This window comes from Mobula birostris, chromosome 5 (assembly GCF_030028105.1).
Source record: "Mobula birostris isolate sMobBir1 chromosome 5, sMobBir1.hap1, whole genome shotgun sequence".
Taxonomy (NCBI): Eukaryota; Metazoa; Chordata; class Chondrichthyes; order Myliobatiformes; family Myliobatidae; genus Mobula; species Mobula birostris.
The window spans coordinates 3,094,659-3,117,540 of NC_092374.1; the positions used below are offsets into that span (position 1 = coordinate 3,094,659).

Below are 22,882 nucleotides of genomic sequence, written 5' to 3' on the forward strand. Positions count from 1 at the left end.
TGGTAGGTTATTTTTGGGTCTGCGAACGCTCACAAAATTTTCCCATATAAATAAACGGCAATTGCTTCTTCGCTTTATGACATTCCGGCTTACGAACCGTTTCATAGGAACGCTCTACCTTCGGATGACGGGGGAAATCTGTGTTTCCATAGAAAAATAATCTCAGGCATGTACTCTGACAATAAATTTTACTTTGAACTTTTTATTTCAGGGCACCCTGTCCTTGCTAACTCCCTGCTTGAGCTCTTTTCCGCTTCATCCACGTCCCTCATGATTTTACCTCACATCTGCTGTGGACAGCTCTCGGTGCTGCCCGGCCAGTTTTACTCAGCCTCAGGACTCTGCCCAGGCAGACTTGTGGAGTGCACTGGGAGCGATCTGCGCGCGTCCCTCACATAAAAAAAGAAAAGCGGCGCAGACAGGCGACGAGAAGCAGATTCCCGCTGCTTTCGGGGAACGAAGAGCGTGTTAGTCCGCCCGCTCGGTCGGCCTGCTCTCGGGGCCGCCACACGTCCATTACTGCAGCAGGCGCGCCGCCGAGCCCTTCCGTGATTGGTCAGGCTCCCGGAGTGGTGGGCGGGGATTCCGGAGATGGACGTGACGGCGAGAGGCCGGGCCGGTTTCCACGGAAGCCGTTGCCATGGTGACCGAAGGCCCACGCTGCGAGTGGAGCCCGGAGATCGCGGAAGATGACGGAAATTCTCTGCCGGTGGTTGAATGAGGAGCTCGGGCTGTCCCGGAGAGTGGGTGGGTGAGCGGCTGGGGGAGGGACTGAGGGAAGGTGGGTGGGGGCTGGGGGAGGAATGAACAGAAGGTGGGGGGGCTGGGGGAGGAATGAACAGAAGGTGGGGGGGCGGGGGAGGAATGAACAGAAGGTGGGTGGGGGCTGGGGGAGGAATGAACAGAAGGTGGGGGGGCTGGGGGAGGAATGAACAGAAGGTGGGGGGGCGGGGGAGGAATGAACAGAAGGTGGGGGGGCTGGGGGAGGAATGAACAGAAGGTGGGGGGGCTGGGGGAGGAATGAACAGAAGGTGGGGGGGGCTGGGGGAGGAATGAACAGAAGGTGGGGGGGCTGGGGTAGGAGTGAACAGAAGGTGGGGGGGCTGGGGGAGGAGTGAGCAGAAGGTGGGGGGGCTGGGGGAGGAATGAACAGAAGGTGGGGGGGCTGGGGGAGGAGTGAGCAGAAGGTTGGGGGGGCTGGGGGAGGAATGAACAGAAGGTGGGGGGCTGGGGTAGGAGTGAACAGAAGGTGGGGGGGCTGGGGGAGGAGTGAACAGAAGGTGGGGGGGCTGGGGGAGGAATGAACAGAAGGTGGGGGGGCTGGGGGAGGAGTGAGCAGAAGGTTGGGGGGGCTGGGGGAGGAATGAACAGAAGGTGGGGGGCTGGGGGAGGAATGAACAGAAGGTGGGGGTGCTGGGGGAGGAATGAACAGAAGGTGGGGGGCTGGGGGAGGAGTGAACAGAAGGTGGGGGGCTGGGGGAGGAATGAACAGAAGGTGGGGGGGGCTGGGGGAGGAATGAACAGAAGGTGGGGGGCTGGGGGAGGAATGAACAGAAGGTGGGGGTGCTGGGGGAGGAATGAACAGAAGGTGGGGGGCTGGGGGAGGAGTGAACAGAAGGTGGGGGGCTGAGGGAGGAGTGAACAGAAGGTGGGGGGCTGGGGGAGGAGTGAACAAGGTGGGGGGACTGGGGGAGGGAGTGAACAGAAGGTGGGGGGCCAGGGGAGGGAGTGAACAGAAGGTGGGGGGACTGGTGGAGGGAGTGAAAGAAGGTGGGGGGCTGGGGGAGGTGGGTGAAAGAAGGTGGAGGGCTCGGGGAGGAGTGAACAGAGGTGGGGGGGACTGGGGAGGGAGTGAACAGAAGGTGGTTGGGGGCTGGGGGAGGGAGTGAACAGAAGGTGGGAGGACTGGGGAGGGAGTGAAAGAGGTGGAGGGGCTGGGGGAGGTGGGCGAAAGAAGGTGGGGGCTGGGGCGGTGGGTGAAAGAAGGTGGGGGGCTCGGGGAGGAGTGAACAGAAGGTGGGGGGACGGGGGAGGGAGTGAACAGAAGGTGGGTGGGGGCTGGGGAGGGAGTGAACAGAAAGTGGGGGGACAGAAGGGAGTGACAGAATGTGGGGGGGCTGGGGAAGGAGTGAACAGAAGGTGGGGGGCTGGGGGAGGAGTGAACAGAAGGTGGGGGTCTGGGGGAGGGAGTGAAAGAAGATGGGGGGCTGGGGGAGGTGGGTGAAAGAAGGTGGGGGGCTGGGGGAGGAGTGAACAGAAGGTGGGGGGACTGGGGAGGGAGTGAACAGAAGGTGGGTGGGGGCTGGGGAAGGAGTGAACAGAAGGTGGGGGTCTGGGGGAGGGAGTGAAAGAAGGTGGGGGGCTGGGGGCGGTGGGTGAAAGAAGGTAGGGGGGCTCGGGGAGGAGTGAACAGAAGGTGGGGGGACTGGGGAGGGAGTGAACAGAAGGTGGGTGGGGGCTGGGGGAGGGAGTGAACAAAAGGTGGGGGGACAGGGGAGGGAGTGACAGAATATGGGGGGCTGGGGAAGGAGTGAACAGAAGGTGGGGGGCTGGGGGAGGAGTGAACAGAAGGTGGGGGTCTGGGGGAGGGAGTGAAAGAAGGTGGGGGGCTGGGGGCAGTGGGTGAAAGAAGGTAGGGGGGCTCGGGGAGGAGTGAACAGAAGGTGGGGGGGACTGGGGAGGGAGTGAACAGAAGGTGGGTGGGGGCTGGGGGAAGGAGTGAACAGAAGGTGGGGGGACAGGAGAGGGAGTGACAGAATGTGGGGGAGCTGGGGAAGGAGTGAACAGAAGGTGGGAGGCTGGGGGAGGAGTGAACAGAAGGGGTCTGGGGGAGGGAGTGAAAGAAGGTGGGGGGCTGGGGGAGGTGGGTGAAAGAAGGTGGGTGTCTGGGGGAGGGAGTGAAAGAAGGTGGGGGGCTGGGGGAGGTGGGTGAAAGAAAGTGGGGGGGCTGGGGGCATTGGGTGAAAGAAGGTAGGGGGCTGGGGGAGGTGGGTACACTATTACAGATAGTCAGGTATGATGTTGAGGGATGGTTGTAGTTGGGAGCCAAACGCCCAAGGTTACAAGTTGTACAGGGGAGGGCGAGGCGTGGCTCTCATGTTAAAGTCTGTCCCAAGTCTTGTGGCTCATCAGGCCGGTGCTTATGTCGGTTTCTGTGGCATGAAACAACCGAGAGTACGAGACTTCCCCCTGGAATACGATGCCAGTCTATCGCCCAGCATTTGCCGATACCCATTTTCATCTGGATGGACTGGAGCAGTGTATAGTTAAGTGCCTTGCTCAAAGACACAACACGCTGTCTTGGTGGAGACTCGAACCCACGATTGTGAGCCTAACGCCCTAACCACTTGGCCACACGCCACACTCTACTGGTGAAGAATGGCATCAAATCAGTAGAAAGATGTGACATTGGTTCAGAAGATGTTGAATCCTTGTAGGTTGAGTTAAGAAACTGCAAAGGTAAAAGGACGTTGATGGCAGTTGTATACAGGCCTCCCAACAGTGGCTGGGAGGTGGACCACACTCTACAACAGGAAATAGAAAAGGCGAGTCAAAACGGCAATGTTATGGTAGTCATGGGAGATTTTAACATGCAGGTCGATTGGGAAAATCAGGTTGGTAATGGATCTCAAGAGAGTGAATTTGTTGAATGCCACCATGAGATGGCTTTTTAGAGCAGTTTGGTGTTGAGCCTACTTGGGCATCGGCTACACTGGATTGGGTGTTATGTAATGAACCAGAGGCGATTAAGGAGTTTACGGTAAAAGAACCCTCAGGAACCAGTGATCACAATATGATTGAGTTCAACTTGAAATTTGATAAGGAGAAAGTATTTCAGTGGAGTAAGGGAAATTACAGAGGAATGAGAGAGGATTTGGCCAAAGTAAAGAGAAAGGAGCTGCCGGCAGGGATGTCAGCAGAGCAGCAATAGCATGTGTTTTTGTGAAAAATGAGGAAGATGCCTTATGAAGTATGGGTCCAGTATATGCTTTGGTGAAATAGCTACTCACATTTTAAGCCTTAAAGATAATGCTGGATTCAATGTAATGTTTCATCCTTTTCTTTAATCACTTGTTTCATCACATGAAAACTTCATTTACCCCCTTTTACATTTCACAGACTTTATTTATTGACAGAATTTCCTCAAACCTCATTTCCTTTTAATTTTTATTTCCTTTCCATAGAGGTGTATTAGGTTTGCCTTTGGCCCTTTGAAGTAATATACTGAGTTCGTCCCAATCCATCTCTGAAGACAATCCAATGCTCCGTACTTTAATTTGCACTTACCTTTCCTATTATAACTGTGCCAGTAAATAGAAACATAGAAAACCTACAGCCCAATACAGGCTCTTCAGCTCACAAAGTTGTGCAGAACATGTCCTTACCTTAGAACTACCTAGGCTTACCCAAAACCCTCTATTTTCCTCAGCTCCATGTACCTATCCAAAAGTCTCTTAAAAGACCCTATCATTTCTGCTTCCACCATTGCCACTGCCGGCAGCCCATTCCACGCACTCACCATTCTCTGCGTAAAAAAACTTACCCCTGACATCTCCTCTGTACCTACTCCCCAGCACCTTAAACCTGTGTCCTCTTGTGGCAGCCATTTTAGCTCTGGGAAAAAGCCTCTGACTATCCACACGAAATACATAGTCATAGTCATACTTTATTGATCCCGAGGGAAATTGGTTTTCGTTACAGTTGCACCATAAATAAATAAATAGTAATAAAACCATAAATAGTTAAATAGTAATATGTAAATTATGCCAGGAAATAAGTCCAGGACCAGCCTATTGGCTCAGGGTGTCTGACCCTCCAAGGGAGGAGTTGTAAAGTTTGATGGCCACAGGCAGGAATGACTTCCTATGACGCTCAGTGTTGCATCTCGGTGGAATGAGTCTCTGGCTGAATGTACTCCTGTGCCCAACCAGTCCATTATGTAGTGGATAGGAGACATTGCCCAAGATGGCATGCAACTTAGACAGCATCCTCTTTTCAGACACCACCGTCAGAGAGTCCAGTTCCATCCCCACAACATCAATGGCCTTACGAGTGAGTTTGTTGATTCTGTTGGTGTCTGCTACCCTCAGCCTGCTGCCCGAGCACACAACAGCAAACATGATAGCACTGGCCACCACAGACTCGTAGAACATCCTCAGCATCATCCAACAGATGTTAAAGGAACTCACTCTCCTCAGGAAATAGAGATGGCTTTGACCCTTCTTGTAGACAACCTCAGTGTTCTTTGACCAGTCCAGTTTATTGTCAATTCGTATCCCCAGATATTTGTAATCCTCCACCATGTCCACACTGACCCCCTGGATGGAAACAGGGGACCTCGGTGCCTTAGCTCTCCCCAGGTCTACCACTAGCTCCTTAGTCTTTTTCACATTAAGCTGCAGATAATTCTGCTCACACCATGTGACAGAGTTTCCTACCACAGCCCTGTACTCAGCCTCATCTCCCTTGCTGATGCATCCAACTATGGCAGAGTCATCTGAAAACTTCTGAAGATGACAAGACTCTGTGCAGTAGTTGAAGTCCGAGGTGTAAATGGTGAAGAGAAAGGGAGACAAGACAGTCCCCTGTGGAGCCCCAGTGCTGCTGATCACTCTGTCAGACACACAGTGTTGCAAGCACACGTACTGTGGTCTGCCAGTCAGGTAATCAAGAATCCATGACACCAGGGAAAGCATCCACCTGCATCGCTGTCAGCTTCTCTCCCAGCAGAGTAGGGCGGATGGTGTTGAACACACTGGAGAAGTCAAAAAATATGACCCTCACAGTGCTCGCTGGCTTGTCCAGGTGGGTGTAGACACAGTTCAGCAGGTAGATGATACCTTAATTAAGTACTTTAATTTGCAATTACCTTTCCCATTGTAACTGTGCCAGGTCTTTTAAATAATTGAAATTTACATCAAAACATAGTGAAATGTATCATTTTGCATCACCAACAAATACAGTCCAAAGATGTGCTGAGTGGCAGCCTACAAGTGATGCCAAGCTTCCGGTGCCAACATAACATGCTCACAACTTCTTAACCCTACAAGTGATGCCAAGCTTCCAGTGCCAACATAACATGCTGACAGCTTTTTCGCCTGCAGGTACTTTGAATGTGGGAGGAAACCCACGGTCACGGGAAGAACTTACAAGCTCCTTCCGGACAGCGCTGGGAATTCAATCCAGATTCCAGATCACTGGCGTTGTAAAGTGTTCTGCTAACCACTACGCTACCATGCTGCCCCTCAGGTTACTTATTTTCTTAACCATATAACAATTACACCACAGAAACAGGCCATCTCGGCCCTTCTATTCCGTGCTGAACTCTTACTCTCACCAAGTCCCACTGACCTACACTCAGCCCATAACCCTCCATTCCTTTCCTGTCCATATATCTATCCAATTTAACTTTAAACGACAACAACGAACCTGCCTCAACCACTTCTGCTGGAAGCTCGTTCCACACAGCTACCACTCTCTGAGTAAAGAAGTTCCCCCTCATGTTACCCTGAAACTTTTGCCCTTTATCTCTCAACTCATGTCCTCTTGTTTGAATCTCCCCCACTCTCAATGGAAAAAGCAAATCCACGTCAACTCTATCAATCCCCCTCATAATTTCAAATACCTCTGTCAAGTCCCCCCTCAACCTTCTACACTCCAAAGAATAAGGACCCAACTTGTTCAACCTTTCTCTGTAACTTAGGAGATGAAACCCAGGTAACATTCCAGTAAATCTTCTCAGTACTCTCCCAATTTTGTTGACATCTTTCCTATAATTCGGTGACCACAACTGTGCACAATACTCCAAATTTGGCCTTACCAATGCCTTGTACAATTTCAATATTACATCCCAACTGTGTGTTGATTGAAATTCCAGTATCTGCAGATTTCCTCGTGTTTCCTATACTCAATGCTCTGATTTATAAAGGCCAGCATACCAAAAGCTTTCTTCACCACCCTATCCACATGAGATTCCACCTTCAGGGAACTATGCACTATTATTCTTGAATCCCTCTGTTCCACTGCATTCTTCAATGCCCTACCATTTACCATGTATGTCCTATTTTGATTAGTCCTACCAAAATGTAGCACCTCACATTTATCAGCATTAAACTCCATCTGCCATCTTTCAGCCCACTCTTCTAACTGGCCTGAATCTCTCTGCAAGCTTTGAAAACCTACTTCATTATCCACAACTTCACCTATCTTAGTATCATCTGCACACTTACTCATCCAATTTACCACCCCATCATCCAGATCATTAATGTATATGACAAACAACATTGGACCCAGTACAGATCCCTGAGGCACACCACTATTCTCCAGCCTCCAATCTGACAAACAGTTATCCACCACTACTCTGTGGCGTCTCCCATCTAGCCACTGCTGAATCCATTTTACTACTTCAATATTAATACCTAACGATTGAACCTTCCTAACTAACCTTCCGTGTGGAACCTTGTCAAAGGCCTTACTGAAGTCCATATAGACAACATCCACCGCTTTACCCTCGTCAACTTTCCTAGTAACCTGTTCAAAGAATTCAATAAGATTTGTCAAACATGACTTTCCATGCACAAATCCATGTTGACTGTTCCTAATCAGACCCTGTCTATCCAGATAATTATATATACCATCTCTAAGAATACTTTCGATCAACTTACCCACCACTGACGTCAGACTCACAGGCCGATAATTGCTAGGTTTACTCTTAGAACGCTTTTTAAACAATGGAACAACATGAACAATAAGCCAATCCAATGGCACCATTCCCGTTTCTAATGACATTTGAAATATTTCTGTCAGAGCCCCTGCTATTTCCACACTAACTTCCTTCAAGGTCCCAGGGAATATCCTGTCAGGACCCGGAGACTTATCCACTTTTATATTCCTTAAAAGCGCCAGTACTTCCTCTTCTTTAATCATCAAAGTTTCCATAACTACCCTACTTGTTTCCCTTACCTAACACAATTCAATATCCTTCTCTGGACTGGACTCTCTGATGGTGGTGTCTGAAAAGAGGATGCTGTCCAAGTTGCATGCCATCTTGGACAATGTCTCCCATCCACTACATAATGTACTGGTTGGGCACAGGAGTACATTCAGCCAGAGACTCATTTCAGCGAGATGCAACACAGAGCGTCATAGGAAGTCATTCCTGCCTGTGGCCATCAAACTTTACAACTCCTCCCTTAGAGGGTCAGACATCCTGAGCCAATAGGCTGGTCCTGGACTTATTTTCTGGTATTTACATATTACTGTTTAATTATTTATGGTTTTATATTGCTTTATATATATTCTTGGTTTGTGCAACTGTAACGAAAACCAATTTCCCTCGGGATCAATAAAGTATGACCATGACTATGAAGACCGAAGAAAAGAAATTGTTCAAAATCTCCCCCAACTCTTTTGGCTCCGCACATAGCTGTCCACTCTGATTCTCTAAGGGACCAATTTTATCCCTCACTATCCTTTTGCTATTAATATAACTGTAGAAACCCTTTGGATTTATTTTCACCTTACTTGCCAAAGCAACCTCATATCTTCTTCAGGGTATCTAATTTCTTTCTTAAGATTCTTTTTACATTATTTATATTCCTGGAGCACCTCATTTACTCCATGCTGCCTATATTTATTGTAGATTTCTCTCTTTTTCTGAACCAAGTTTCCAATATCCCTTGAAAACCATGGCTCAAACTTTTAACCTTTCCTTTCAACCTAACAGGAACATAAAGATTCTGTACCCTCAAAATTTCACCTTAAATGACCTCCATTTCTCTATTACATCCTTCCCATAAAACAAATTGTCCCAATCCGCTCCTTCTAAATCCTTTCGCATCTCCTCAAAGTTAGCCTTTCTCCAATCGAAAATCTCAACCCTGAGTCCAGTCCTATCCTTCTCCATAATTATATTGAAAGTAATAGCATTGTGATCACTGGACCCGAAGTGCTCCCCAACACATACCTCCATCACCTGATCTATCTCATTCCCTAACAGGAGGTCCAACATTGCCCCTTCTCTAGTTGGTACCTCTATGTATTGCTGCAAAAAACTATCTTGCACACATTTTACAAACTCCAAACCATCCAGCCCTTTTACAGAATGGGTTTCCCAGTCTATGTGTGGAAAATTAAAATCTCCCACAATCACAGCCTTGTGCTTACTACAAATATCCGCTATCTCCTTACAAATTTGCTCCTCCAATTCTCGCTCCCTATTAGGTGGTCTATAATACACCTCTATAAGCATTACTACACCTTTCCCATTCCTCAATTCCACCCAAATAGCCTCCCTAGATGAGTCCTCTAATCTATCCTGCCAAAGCACCGCTGTAATATTTTCTCTGACAAACAATGCAACGCCTCCCCCTCTTACCCCTCCTATTCTATTACACCTGAAGCAACAAAATCCAGGAATATTTAGTTGCCATTTACACCCCTCCTGCAACCATGTTTCACTAATAGCTACAACATCATATTTCCAGGTATCAATCCATGCCCTAAGCTCATCCACCTTTCTTACAATGCTCCTAGCATTAAAATAGATGCATTTAAGAAACTCTCCTCCTTTTACTCTCTGTTTATCCCTAATGGTGCAAACAACTTTGTTATCTTTTTCTTCCTTCTCCCCTACGTCATCGGTATGAGTGCTCCCTTTCTCTGTCCCCTGCCTATCCTCCCTCACAGACTGTCTACTAGCTTTCTCTATTTGTGAACTAACCTCCTCTCTCCCAGTCTCTTCAATTTGATTCCCACCCCCCAACCATTCTAGTTTAAAGTCACCTCAGTAGCCCTCGCAAATCTCCCTGCCAGGATATTGGTCCCCTTGGATTCCGGTGCAACCTGTCCTTTTTGTCCAGGTCACACCTGTGCCAAAAGAGGTCCCAAAGGTCCAGAAACTTGAATCCCTGCCCCCTGCTCCAATCCCTCAGCCATGCATTTATCCTCCACCTCATTGCATTCCTACTCTCACTGTCGCGTAGCACAGGCAGTAATCCCGAGATTATTACCTTTGCGGTCCTTTTTCTCAACTCCCTTCCTACCTCCCTATATTCTCCTTTCAGGATCCCTTCCCTTTTCTGACCTATGTCATTGGTACCTATATGTACCACGACCTCTGGCTCCTCACCCTCCCACTTCAGGATATCTTGGATGCGATCAGAAACACCCCGGACCCTGGCACCAGGGAGGCAAACTACCATCCGGGTCTCCTGACTGCGTCTACAGAATCGCCTATCTGACCACCTAACTATTGAGTCCCCTATTACTACTGCCCTCCTCTTCCTTTCCCTACCCTTCTGAGCTACAGGGCCTCTCCATTTTGTCCCTCTAACTTGTCCCACTTGTCCCATTTGAACTTGCTTGGACCAGATTTAACACTTGTAGTACTGTGCTCAGTTCTGATCACCTTGCTACAGGAAGGATGTGGAAACTATACAAAGGGTGCAGAGGAGATTTACAAGGATGTTGCCTGGATTGGGAACCATGCCTTATGAGAATAGGTTGAGTGAACTCGGCCTTTTCACCTTGGAGCGACGGAGGATGAGAGGTAAACTCCCTGCTTCCCCTCTCCCACCCCTTTATCTTTCCCCTTACTGGTTTTTCACCTGGAACCTACCAGCCTTCTCCTTCCCAACCTCCCCCTACCTTCTTTATAGGGCCTCTGCCCCTTCCCCCTTCAGTCCTGACGAAGGGTTCCAGCCTGAAATGTTGACTGATCGTTTCCACGGATGCTGCCCAACCTGCTGAGTTCCTCCAGCATGTTGTGGAGGATGAGAGGTGACCTGATAGAGGTGAACAAGATGATGAGAGGCATTGGTCGTGTGGATAGTCAGAGGCTTTTTCCCAGGGCTGAGATGGCTAGCACGAGAGGGCACATTTTTAAGGTGCTGGGGAGTAGGTACAGAAGAGATGTCAGGGATAAGTATTTTACACAGAGAGTGGTGAGTGGCTGGAATGGGCTGCCAGCGGTGGTGGTGGAGGCGGATACAATAGGATTTTTTAAGAGACTCCTGGATGGATACATGGAAAATAGAGGGCTATGGGTAAGCCCAGGTAGTTCTAAGGTAAGGACAAGCTCGGCACAGCTTTGTGGGCCAAAGGGCCTGTATTGTTCTGTAAGTTTTCCATGTTTCTGCGACTTTGAAATGTGTATTTCAAAAATGAAGAAGTACTCGTATGGCAAAATATTACAACCATGGCTGATAAGGGAAGTCAAAGCTAATGTAAAAACAAAAGAGAGGGCATACAACAAAGCAAAAATTAGTGGGAAGGTACAGGATGGGAAATTTTTAAAACCCTACAGAGAGCAACTAGAAGAATCATTAGAAGGAAAAGATGAAATATGAAAGCAAGCTAGCAAATAATATCAAAGTGGCTTGTAAAAACTTTTTTCAAGTATGTAAAAAATAAAACAGATGGGAGTGGATATAGGACTGCTAGAAAATAAGGCAGGTGAAATAATAGACAATAGGTGCAGGAGTAGGCCATTCAGCCCTTCAAGCCAGCACCGCCATTCACTGTGATCATGGCTGATCATCCACAATCAGTACCCTTTTCCTGCTTTCTCCCCATATCCCTTGACTCCGCTATCTTTAAGAGCTCTATCTAACTCTTTTTTGAAAGAATCCAGAGACTTGGCCTCCACTGCCTTCTGAGGCAGAGCATTCCACAGAACCACAACCCTCTGTGTGAAAAAGTTTTTCCTCAACTCTGTTCTAAATTGTCTACCCCTTATTCTTATCTGTGGCTGCTGGTTCTGGACTCCCCCAACATCAGGAACATGTTTCCTGCCTCTAGCGTGTCCAATCCCTTAATAATCTTATATGTTTCAATCAGATCCCTTTCATCCTTCTAAATTCCAGTGTATACAACCCCAGTTGCTGCAATCTTTCAACATATGACAGTCCCGCCATCCCGGGAATTAACCTCGTGAACCTATGCTGCACTCCCCCAATAGCTAGAATGTTCGTCCTCAAATTTGGAGACCAAAACTGTACACAATGTTCCAGGTGTGGTCTCACCAGGGCCCTGTACAACTGCAGAAGGACCTCTTTGCTCCTATACTCAATTCCCTTTGTTATGAGGGCCAGCATGCCATTAGCTTTCTTCACTGCCTGCTGTACCTGCATGCTTGCTTTCAGTGACTGGTGTACAATGACACCCAGGTCTCGTTGCACCTCCCCTTTTCCTAATTGGCTGCCATTCAGATAATAATCGGTTTTCCTGTTCTTGCCACCAAAGTGGATAACCTCACATTTATCCACATTAAACTGCATCTGCCCACTCACCCAATCTGTCCAAGTCACCCTGCATTCTCATAACATCCTCCTCACATTTCACACTGCCACCCAACTTTGTATCATCTGCAAATTTGCTAATGTTACTTTTAATCCCTTCATCTAAATCATTAATGTATATTGTAAATATCTGCGGTCCCAGCACCGAGCCTTGCGGTACCCCACTAGTCACTGCCTGCCATTCTGAAAAGGACCCATTCATCCCTACTCTTTGTTCCTGTCTGCCAACCAATTTTCTATCCATGTCAGTACCCTACCCCCAATACCATGTGCTCTAATTTTGCACACTAACTTCCTATGTGGAACCTTATCAAAGGCTTTTTGAAAGTCCAGGTACACTACATCCATTGGCTTTCCCTTGTCCATTTTCATAGTCAGGTTCTCAAAAAATTCCAGAAGATTAGTCAAGCATGACTTCCCCTTCGTAAATCCATGCTGGCCCTCGGACCTATCCTGCCACTGCTATCCAAATATGCCACTATTACATCTCTTATAATTGATTCCAGCATCTTCCCCACCACTGATGTCAGACTAACTGGTCTATAATTCCCTGTTTTCTCTCTCCCTCCTTTCTTAAAAAGTGGGATAACATTAGCTACCCTCCAATCTGCAGGAACTGATCCTGAATCTATAGAACTTTGGAAAATGATTACCAATGCGTCCACGATTTCTAGAGCCACCTCCTTAAGTACCCTGGGATGTAGACCATTAGGCCCTGGGGATTTATCAACCTTCAGTCCCATCAGTGTACCCAACACCATTTTGTGCCTGATGTGAATTTCCTTCAGTTCTTCTGTTACCCTAGGTCCTCTGGCCAATAACAATAATAACAGGGTGCAAGGAGATGGCAGATGATCTAAATGAGTATTTTGCATCAGTCTTCACTGTGGAAGACACTAGCAGTGTGCCAGATGTTGTAGTGTGTGAAGGAAGAGCAGTGAGTTCAGTTAGTATTACAAGGGAGAAAGTGCTCGAATAGCTGAAAGACCTAAAGTTACAGAAGTCACCCGGACCAGATGAACTGTACCCTAGAGTTCTGAAAGAGGTAGCATTGGAGATTATGGCGGCATTAGCAATGAAATTTCAAAAATTATTGGACTCTGGTATGGTGCCAGAGGACTGGAAAATTGCAAATGTCACTCCACTCTTTAGGAAAGGAGGAAGGTAGCAGAAAGGAAGTTACAGACTAGTTAGCCTGACCGCAGTGGTTGGGAAAATGTTGGAGTCAATTGTTAAGGATGAGATGATGGAGTACTTGGTGACACAGGACACGATAGGACAAAGTCAGCATAGTTTTCTGAAGGGAAAATCTTGCCTGACAAAGCTGTTGGAATTCTTAGAGGAGATTACAAGTAGGATAGATAAAGGGGATGCAGTAGCTGTTGTATATTTGGACTTTCAGAAAGCCTTTGGCAAGATGCTACATATGAGGCTGCTTACCAAGTTAAGAGCCCATGGTATTACAGGAAAGTTGCTAACATGGTTAGAGCATTGGCTGATTGGTAGGAGGCAGTGAGTGGGAATAAAAGGATACTTTCCTGGTTGGCTGCCAGTCACTAGTGGTGTTCCGCAGGGTTTGGTGTTGGGACCTCTTTTTTTTTACTGTATATAAATGATAGATGATGAAAAAGATGGCTTTGTTGCCAAGTTTGCAGATGATACAATGATTGGCGGAGGGGCACATGGTGTTGAGGAAACAGGTAGGATGCAGAAGGACTTAAACAGATAAGGAGAATGGGCAAGAAAGTGGCAAATGAATTATAATGTTGGAAAATGCATAGTTATGCACTTTGGTAGTAGAAGTAAATGTGCGGTGGGTGGGGTCTGGGGGAGGAGTGAGAGGAGGTGGGTGGGGACTGGGGGAGTGAGAGGAGGTGGATGGGGACTGGGGAGGGACTGAGAGAAGGTGGGTGGGGACTGGGGGGGAGTGAGAGAACGTGGGTGGAGACTGGGGAGGAGTGAGAGAAGGTGGATGGGGACTGGGGGAGTGAGAGGAGGTGGGTGGGGACTGGGAGAACATGGGTGGGGACTGGGGGGGAGTGAGAGAAGGTGGATGGGGACTGGGGGAGTGAGAGGAGGTGGGTGGGGACTGGGGGGTAGTGAGAGAACGTGGGTGGGGACTGGGGGGAGTGAGAGAAGGTGGGTGGGGACTGGGGGAGTGACAGGAGGTGGGTGGGGACTGGGGAGGGAGTGAGAGAAGGTGGGTGAGGGGCTGAGGGAGGGTGGGTGGGAAAGAGGGATGGGCTGGGATGGGAAGGTGAATGGCTGATGGAGGGAAGATGGGTGAGGGGCTGAATGAGGGAGAGACTGGAAGAGGGTGAGTAGGTGGCAGTGGTTAGAAAAGGGTGGTAGAATGAGGAGAGAGTAGTGAGGAGCAGTGGTGGAGTGGGGTTATGGGATTAGATGGAGCAGAGAGAGTGGGGAGAGTCCTGGCGAACGAGTGAGATCGGTTGGGCTCTCTGCTCCACATTGCAGTGCTCCCTGGGCCAGACCCTTCCTGGTGCACAGCGCTTCCTCAGCCCTGGCCCTCCCAGGTCTCTCTGCTTCCTCAGCCCTGGCCCTCCCAGGTCTCTCTGCTTCCTCAGCCCTGGCCCTCCCAGGTCTCTCTGCTTCCTCAGCCCTGGCCCTCCCAGGTCTCTCTGCTTCCTCAGCCCTGGCCCTCCCAGGTCTCTCTGCTTCCTCAGCCCTGGCCCTCCCAGGTCTCTCTGCTTCCTCAGCCCTGGCCCTCCCAGGTCTCTCTGCTTCCTCAGCCCTACCTGGCCCTCCCAGGTCTCTCTGCTTCCTCAGCCCTGGCCCTCCCAGGTCTCTCTGCTTCCTCAGCCCTGGCCCTCCCAGGTCTCTCTGCTTCCTCAGCCCTGGCCCTCCCAGGTCTCTCTGCTTCCTCAGCCCTGGCCCTCCCAGGTCTCTCTGCTTCCTCAGCCCTGGCCCTCCCAGGTCTCTCTGCTTCCTCAGCCCTGCCTGGCCCTCCCAGGTCCCTCTGCTTCCTCAGCCCTGCCTGGTCCTCCCAGGTCCCTCTGCTTCCTCAGCCCTGGCCCTCCCGGGTCCCTCTGCTTCCTCAGCCCTGGCCCTCCCGGATCCCTCTGCTTCCTCAGCCCTGGCCCTCCCGGGTCCCTCTGCTTCCTCAGCCCTGGCCCTCCCAGGTCCCTCTGCTTCCTCAGCCCTGGCCCTCCCGGGTCCCTCTGCTTCTTCAGCCCTGGCCCTCCCGGGTCCCTCTGCTTCCTCAGCCCTGGCCCTCCTGGGTCCCTCTGCTTCCTCAGCCCTGCCTGGCCCTCCCAGGTCTCTCTGCTTCCTCGTCCCTGGCCTTCCCAGGTCTGTCTGCTTCCTCGGCCCTGGCCCTCCCAGGTCTCTCTGCTTCCTCGGCCCTGCCTGGCCCTCCCAGGTCTCTCTGCGGCCCTCCCAGGTCTCTCTGCTTCCTCGGCCCTGCCTGGCCCTCCCAGGTCTCTCTGCTTCCTCGGCCCTGCCTGGCCCTCCCAGGTCTCTCTGCTTCCTCGGCCCTGCCTGGCCCTCCCAGGTCTCTCTGCTTCCTCGGCCCTGGACCTCCTAGGTCTCTCTGCTTCCTCGTTCCTGGCCCTCCCAGGTCTCTCTGCTTCCTCGGCCCTGGGCCTCCTAGGTCTCTCTGCTTCCTCAGCCCTGGCCCTCCCAGGTCTCTCTGCTTCCTCAGCCCTGCCTGGCCCTCCCAGATCTCTCTGCTTCCTCGGCCCTGCCTGGCCCTCCCAGGTCTCTCTGCTTCCTCGGCCCTGCCTGGCCCTCCCAGGTCTCTCTGCTTCCTCAGCCCTGCCTGGCCCTCCCAGGTCTCTCTGCTTCCTCGGCCCTGGCCATCCCAGGTCTGTCTGCTTCCTCGGCCCTGGCCATCCCAGGTCTCTCTGCTTCCTCGGCCCTTCCTGGCCCTCCCAGGTCTCTCTGCTTCCTCAGCCCTGGCCCTCCCGGGTCTCCCTGCTTCCTCAGCCCTGGCCCTCCCAGGTCTCTCTGCTTCCTCAGCCCTGGCCCTCCCAGGTCTCTCTGCTTCCTCAGCCCTGGCCCTCCCAGGTCTCTCTGCTTCCTCAGCCCTGGCCCTCCCAGGTCTCTCTGCTTCCTCAGCCCTGGCCCTCCCAGGTCTCTCTGCTTCCTCAGCCCTACCTGGCCCTCCCAGGTCTCTCTGCTTCCTCAGCCCTGCCTGGTCCTCCCGGGTCCCTCTGCTTCCTCAGCCCTGGCCCTCCCGGGTCCCTCTGCTTCCTCAGCCCTGGCCCTCCCGGGTCCCTCTGCTTCCTCAGCCCTGGCCCTCCCGGGTCCCTCTGCTTCCTCAGCCCTGGCCCTCCCGGGTCCCTCTGCTTCCTCAGCCCTGGCTCTCCCGGGTCCCTCTGCTTCCTCAGCCCTGGCCCTCCCGGGTCCCTCTGCTTCCTCAGCCCTGGCCCTCCCGGGTCCCTCTGCTTCCTCAGCCCTGGCCCTCCCGGGTCCCTCTGCTTCCTCAGCCCTGGCCCTCCTGGGTCCCTCTGCTTCCTCAGCCCTGCCTGGCCCTCCCAGGTCTCTCTGCTTCCTCGTCCCTTGCCTTCCCAGGTCTGTCTGCTTCCTCGGCCCTGGCCCTCCCAGGTCTCTCTGCTTCCTCAGCCCTGGCCCTCCTGGGTCCCTCTGCTTCCTCAGCCCTGCCTGGCCCTCCCAGGTCTCTCTGCTTCCTCGTCCCTGGCCTTCCCAGGTCTGTCTGCTTCCTCGGCCCTGGCATTCCCAGGTCTCTCTGCTTCCTCGGCCCTGCCTGGCCCTCCCAGGTCTCTCTGCGGCCCTCCCAGGTCTCTCTGCTTCCTCGGCCCTGCCTGGCCCTCCCAGGTCTCTCTGCTTCCTCGGCCCTGCCTGGCCCTCCCAGGTCTCTCTGCTTCCTCGGCCCTGCCTGGCCCTCCCAGGTCTCTCTGCTTCCTCGGCCCTGGACCTCCTAGGTCTCTCTGCTTCCTCGTTCCTGGCCCTCCCAGGTCTCTCTGCTTCCTCGGCCCTGGGCCTCCTAGGTCTCTCTGCTTCCTCAGCCCTGGCCCTCCCAGGTCTCTCTGCTTCCTCAGCCCTGCCTGGCCCTCCCAGATCTCTCTGCTTCCTCGGCCCTGCCTGGCCCTCCCAGGTCTCTCTGCTTCCTCGGCCCTGCCTGGCCCTCCCAGGTCTCTCTGCTTCCTCAGCCCTGCCTGGCCCTCCCAGGTCTCTCTGCTTCCTCGGCCCTGGCCATCCCAGGTCTGTCTGCTTCCTCGGCCCTGGCCATCCCAGGTCTCTCTGCTTCCTCGGCCCTTCCTGGCCCTCCCAGGTCTCTCTGCTTCCTCAGCCCTGGCCCTCCCGGGTCTCCCTGCTTCCTCAGCCCTGGCCCTCCCAGGTCTCTCTGCTTCCTCAGCCCTGGCCCTCCCAGGTCTCTCTGCTTCCTCAGCCCTGGCCCTCCCAGGTCTCTCTGCTTCCTCAGCCCTGGCCCTCCCAGGTCTCTCTGCTTCCTCAGCCCTGGCCCTCCCAGGTCTCTCTGCTTCCTCAGCCCTGGCCCTCCCAGGTCTCTCTGCTTCCTCAGCCCTACCTGGCCCTCCCAGGTCTCTCTGCTTCCTCAGCCCTGCCTGGTCCTCCCGGGTCCCTCTGCTTCCTCAGCCCTGGCCCTCCCGGGTCCCTCTGCTTCCTCAGCCCTGGCCCTCCCGGGTCCCTCTGCTTCCTCAGCCCTGGCCCTCCCGGGTCTCTCTGCTTCCTCAGCCCTGGCCCTCCCAGGTCTCTCTGCTTCCTCAGCCCTGGCCCTCCCAGGTCTCTCTGCTTCCTCGTCCCTGGCCTTCCCAGGTCTGTCTGCTTCCTCGGCCCTGGCCCTCCCAGGTCTCTCTGCTTCCTCGGCCCTGCCTGGCCCTCCCAGGTCTCTCTGCGGCCCTCCCAGGTCTCTCTGCTTCCTCGGCCCTGCCTGGCCCTCCCAGGTCTCTCTGCTTCCTCGGCCCTGCCTGGCCCTCCCAGGTCTCTCTGCTTCCTCGGCCCTGCCTGGCCCTCCCAGGTCTCTCTGCTTCCTCGGCCCTGGACCTCCTAGGTCTCTCTGCTTCCTCGTTCCTGGCCCTCCCAGGTCTCTCTGCTTCCTCGGCCCTGGGCCTCCTAGGTCTCTCTGCTTCCTCAGCCCTGGCCCTCCCAGGTCTCTCTGCTTCCTCAGCCCTGCCTGGCCCTCCCAGATCTCTCTGCTTCCTCGGCCCTGCCTGGCCCTCCCAGGTCTCTCTGCTTCCTCGGCCCTGCCTGGCCCTCCCAGGTCTCTCTGCTTCCTCAGCCCTGCCTGGCCCTCCCAGGTCTCTCTGCTTCCTCGGCCCTGGCCATCCCAGGTCTGTCTGCTTCCTCGGCCCTGGCCATCCCAGGTCTCTCTGCTTCCTCGGCCCTTCCTGGCCCTCCCAGGTCTCTCTGCTTCCTCAGCCCTGGCCCTCCCGGGTCTCCCTGCTTCCTCAGCCCTGGCCCTCCCAGGTCTCTCTGCTTCCTCAGCCCTGGCCCTCCCAGGTCTCTCTGCTTCCTCAGCCCTGGCCCTCCCAGGTCTCTCTGCTTCCTCAGCCCTGGCCCTCCCAGGTCTCTCTGCTTCCTCAGCCCTGGCCCTCCCAGGTCTCTCTGCTTCCTCAGCCCTACCTGGCCCTCCCAGGTCTCTCTGCTTCCTCAGCCCTGCCTGGTCCTCCCGGGTCCCTCTGCTTCCTCAGCCCTGGCCCTCCCGGGTCCCTCTGCTTCCTCAGCCCTGGCCCTCCCGGGTCCCTCTGCTTCCTCAGCCCTGGCCCTCCCGGGTCCCTCTGCTTCCTCAGCCCTGGCCCTCCCGGGTCCCTCTGCTTCCTCAGCCCTGGCTCTCCCGGGTCCCTCTGCTTCCTCAGCCCTGGCCCTCCCGGGTCCCTCTGCTTCCTCAGCCCTGGCCCTCCCGGGTCCCTCTGCTTCCTCAGCCCTGGCCCTCCCGGGTCCCTCTGCTTCCTCAGCCCTGGCCCTCCTGGGTCCCTCTGCTTCCTCAGCCCTGCCTGGCCCTCCCAGGTCTCTCTGCTTCCTCGTCCCTTGCCTTCCCAGGTCTGTCTGCTTCCTCGGCCCTGGCCCTCCCAGGTCTCTCTGCTTCCTCAGCCCTGGCCCTCCTGGGTCCCTCTGCTTCCTCAGCCCTGCCTGGCCCTCCCAGGTCTCTCTGCTTCCTCGTCCCTGGCCTTCCCAGGTCTGTCTGCTTCCTCGGCCCTGGCCCTCCCAGGTCTCTCTGCTTCCTCGGCCCTGCCTGGCCCTCCCAGGTCTCTCTGCGGCCCTCCCAGGTCTCTCTGCTTCCTCGGCCCTGCCTGGCCCTCCCAGGTCTCTCTGCTTCCTCGGCCCTGCCTGGCCCTCCCAGGTCTCTCTGCTTCCTCGGCCCTGCCTGGCCCTCCCAGGTCTCTCTGCTTCCTCGGCCCTGGACCTCCTAGGTCTCTCTGCTTCCTCGTTCCTGGCCCTCCCAGGTCTCTCTGCTTCCTCGGCCCTGGGCCTCCTAGGTCTCTCTGCTTCCTCAGCCCTGGCCCTCCCAGGTCTCTCTGCTTCCTCAGCCCTGCCTGGCCCTCCCAGATCTCTCTGCTTCCTCGGCCCTGCCTGGCCCTCCCAGGTCTCTCTGCTTCCTCGGCCCTGCCTGGCCCTCCCAGGTCTCTCTGCTTCCTCAGCCCTGCCTGGCCCTCCCAGGTCTCTCTGCTTCCTCGGCCCTGGCCATCCCAGGTCTGTCTGCTTCCTCGGCCCTGGCCATCCCAGGTCTCTCTGCTTCCTCGGCCCTTCCTGGCCCTCCCAGGTCTCTCTGCTTCCTCAGCCCTGGCCCTCCCGGGTCTCCCTGCTTCCTCAGCCCTGGCCCTCCCAGGTCTCTCTGCTTCCTCAGCCCTGGCCCTCCCAGGTCTCTCTGCTTCTTCAGCCCTGGCCCTCCCAGGTCTCTCTGCTTCCTCAGCCCTGGCCCTCCCAGGTCTCTCTGCTTCCTCAGCCCTGGCCCTCCCAGGTCTCTCTGCTTCCTCAGCCCTGGCCCTCCCAGGTCTCTCTGCTTCCTCAGCCCTACCTGGCCCTCCCAGGTCTCTCTGCTTCCTCAGCCCTGCCTGGTCCTCCCGGGTCCCTCTGCTTCCTCAGCCCTGGCCCTCCCGGGTCCCTCTGCTTCCTCAGCCCTGGCCCTCCCGGGTCCCTCTGCTTCCTCAGCCCTGGCCCTCCCGGGTCCCTCTGCTTCCTCAGCCCTGGCCCTCCCGGGTCCCTCTGCTTCCTCAGCCCTGGCTCTCCCGGGTCCCTCTGCTTCCTCAGCCCTGGCCCTCCCGGGTCCCTCTGCTTCCTCAGCCCTGGCCCTCCCGGGTCCCTCTGCTTCCTCAGCCCTGGCCCTCCCGGGTCCCTCTGCTTCCTCAGCCCTGGCCCTCCTGGGTCCCTCTGCTTCCTCAGCCCTGCCTGGCCCTCCCAGGTCTCTCTGCTTCCTCGTCCCTTGCCTTCCCAGGTCTGTCTGCTTCCTCGGCCCTGGCCCTCCCAGGTCTCTCTGCTTCCTCGGCCCTGCCTGGCCCTCCCAGGTCTCTCTGCTTCCTCAGCCCTGCCTGGCCCTCCCAGGTCTCTCTGCTTCCTCGGCCCTGCCTGGCCCTCCCAGGTCTCTCTGCTTCCTCGGCCCTGGCCCTCCCAGGTCTCTCTGCTTCCTCGTTCCTGGCCCTCCCAGGTCTCTCTGCTTCCTCGGCCCTGGGCCTCCTAGGTCTCTCTGCTTCCTCAGCCCTGGCCCTCCCAGGTCTCTCTGCTTCCTCGGCCCTGGCCATCCCAGGTCTGTCTGCTTCCTCGGCCCTGGCCATCCCAGGTCTCTCTGCTTCCTCGGCCCTTCCTGGCCCTCCCAGGTCTCTCTGCTTCCTCAGCCCTGGCCCTCCCGGGTCTCCCTGCTTCCTCAGCCCTGGCCCTCCCAGGTCTCTCTGCTTCCTCGGCCCTGCCTGGCCCTCCCAGGTCTCTCTGCTTCCTCGGCCCTGGCCCTCCCAGGTCTCTCTGCTTCCTCGTTCCTGGCCCTCCCAGGTCTCTCTGCTTCCTCGGCCCTGGGCCTCCTAGGTCTCTCTGCTTCCTCAGCCCTGGCCCTCCCAGGTCTCTCTGCTTCCTCGGCCCTGGCCATCCCAGGTCTGTCTGCTTCCTCGGCCCTGGCCATCCCAGGTCTCTCTGCTTCCTCGGCCCTTCCTGGCCCTCCCAGGTCTCTCTGCTTCCTCAGCCCTGGCCCTCCCGGGTCTCCCTGCTTCCTCAGCCCTGGCCCTCCCAGGTCTCTCTGCTTCCTCAGCCCTGGCCCTCCCAGGTCTCTCTGCTTCCTCAGCCCTGGCCCTCCCAGGTCTCTCTGCTTCCTCAGCCCTGGCCCTCCCAGGTCTCTCTGCTTCCTCAGCCCTGGCCCTCCCAGGTCTCTCTGCTTCCTCAGCCCTACCTGGCCCTCCCAGGTCTCTCTGCTTCCTCAGCCCTGCCTGGTCCTCCCGGGTCCCTCTGCTTCCTCAGCCCTGGCCCTCCCGGGTCCCTCTGCTTCCTCAGCCCTGGCCCTCCCGGGTCCCTCTGCTTCCTCAGCCCTGGCCCTCCCGGGTCCCTCTGCTTCCTCAGCCCTGGCCCTCCCGGGTCCCTCTGCTTCCTCAGCCCTGGCTCTCCCGGGTCCCTCTGCTTCCTCAGCCCTGGCCCTCCCGGGTCCCTCTGCTTCCTCAGCCCTGGCCCTCCCGGGTCCCTCTGCTTCCTCAGCCCTGGCCCTCCCGGGTCCCTCTGCTTCCTCAGCCCTGGCCCTCCTGGGTCCCTCTGCTTCCTCAGCCCTGCCTGGCCCTCCCAGGTCTCTCTGCTTCCTCGTCCCTTGCCTTCCCAGGTCTGTCTGCTTCCTCGGCCCTGGCCCTCCCAGGTCTCTCTGCTTCCTCGGCCCTGCCTGGCCCTCCCAGGTCTCTCTGCTTCCTCAGCCCTGCCTGGCCCTCCCAGGTCTCTCTGCTTCCTCGGCCCTGCCTGGCCCTCCCAGGTCTCTCTGCTTCCTCGGCCCTGGCCCTCCCAGGTCTCTCTGCTTCCTCGTTCCTGGCCCTCCCAGGTCTCTCTGCTTCCTCGGCCCTGGGCCTCCTAGGTCTCTCTGCTTCCTCAGCCCTGGCCCTCCCAGGTCTCTCTGCTTCCTCGGCCCTGCCTGGCCCTCCCAGATCTCTCTGCTTCCTCGGCCCTGCCTGGCCCTCCCAGGTCTCTCTGCTTCCTCGGCCCTGCCTGGCCCTCCCAGGTCTCTCTGCTTCCTCAGCCCTGCCTGGCCCTCCCAGGTCTCTCTGCTTCCTCGGCCCTGGCCATCCCAGGTCTCTCTGCTTCCTCGGCCCTGGCCATCCCAGGTCTCTCTGCTTCCTCGGCCCTTCCTGGCCCTCCCAGGTCTCTCTGCTTCCTCGACCCTGGCCCTCCCAGGTCTCTCTGCTTCCTCAGCCCTACCTGGCCCTCCCAGGTCTCTCTGCTTCCTCAGCCCTGGCTCTCCCGGGTTCCTCTGCTTCCTCAGCCCTGGCCCTCCCGGGTCCCTCTGCTTCCTCAGCCCTGGCCCTCCCGGGTCCCTCTGCTTCCTCAGCCCTGGCCCTCCCGGGTCCCTCTGCTTCCTCAGCCCTGGCCCTCCTGGGTCCCTCTGCTTCCTCAGCCCTGCCTGGCCCTCCCAGGTCTCTCTGCTTCCTCGTCCCTTGCCTTCCCAGGTCTGTCTGCTTCCTCGGCCC

The 22,882-nt window shown here is 55.5% G+C and overlaps 1 protein-coding gene across 9 annotated transcripts in view; it reads left to right on the forward strand.

Annotated features, from left to right (window-relative positions):
• Nucleotides 1–654: 654 nt before the first annotated feature.
• The window catches only part of spef2 (sperm flagellar 2), a 216,674-nt gene continuing 194,446 nt past the window's right edge, over nucleotides 655–22,882 (forward strand). For 6 of the 9 annotated variants that reach the window (XM_072257488.1, XM_072257493.1, XM_072257496.1 and 3 more), the window contains exon 1: nucleotides 10,438–10,549. In XM_072257488.1, coding sequence (XP_072113589.1) covers nucleotides 10,465–10,549 — 85 coding nt within the window. In that variant the 5' untranslated portion in view covers nucleotides 10,438–10,464. Of the gene's footprint in view, nucleotides 748–3,306; nucleotides 3,460–6,218; nucleotides 6,250–10,437; nucleotides 10,550–22,882 lie in introns of those variants that run through there. The other 3 variants (XM_072257490.1, XM_072257494.1, XM_072257495.1) reach the window with 3 other exon arrangements.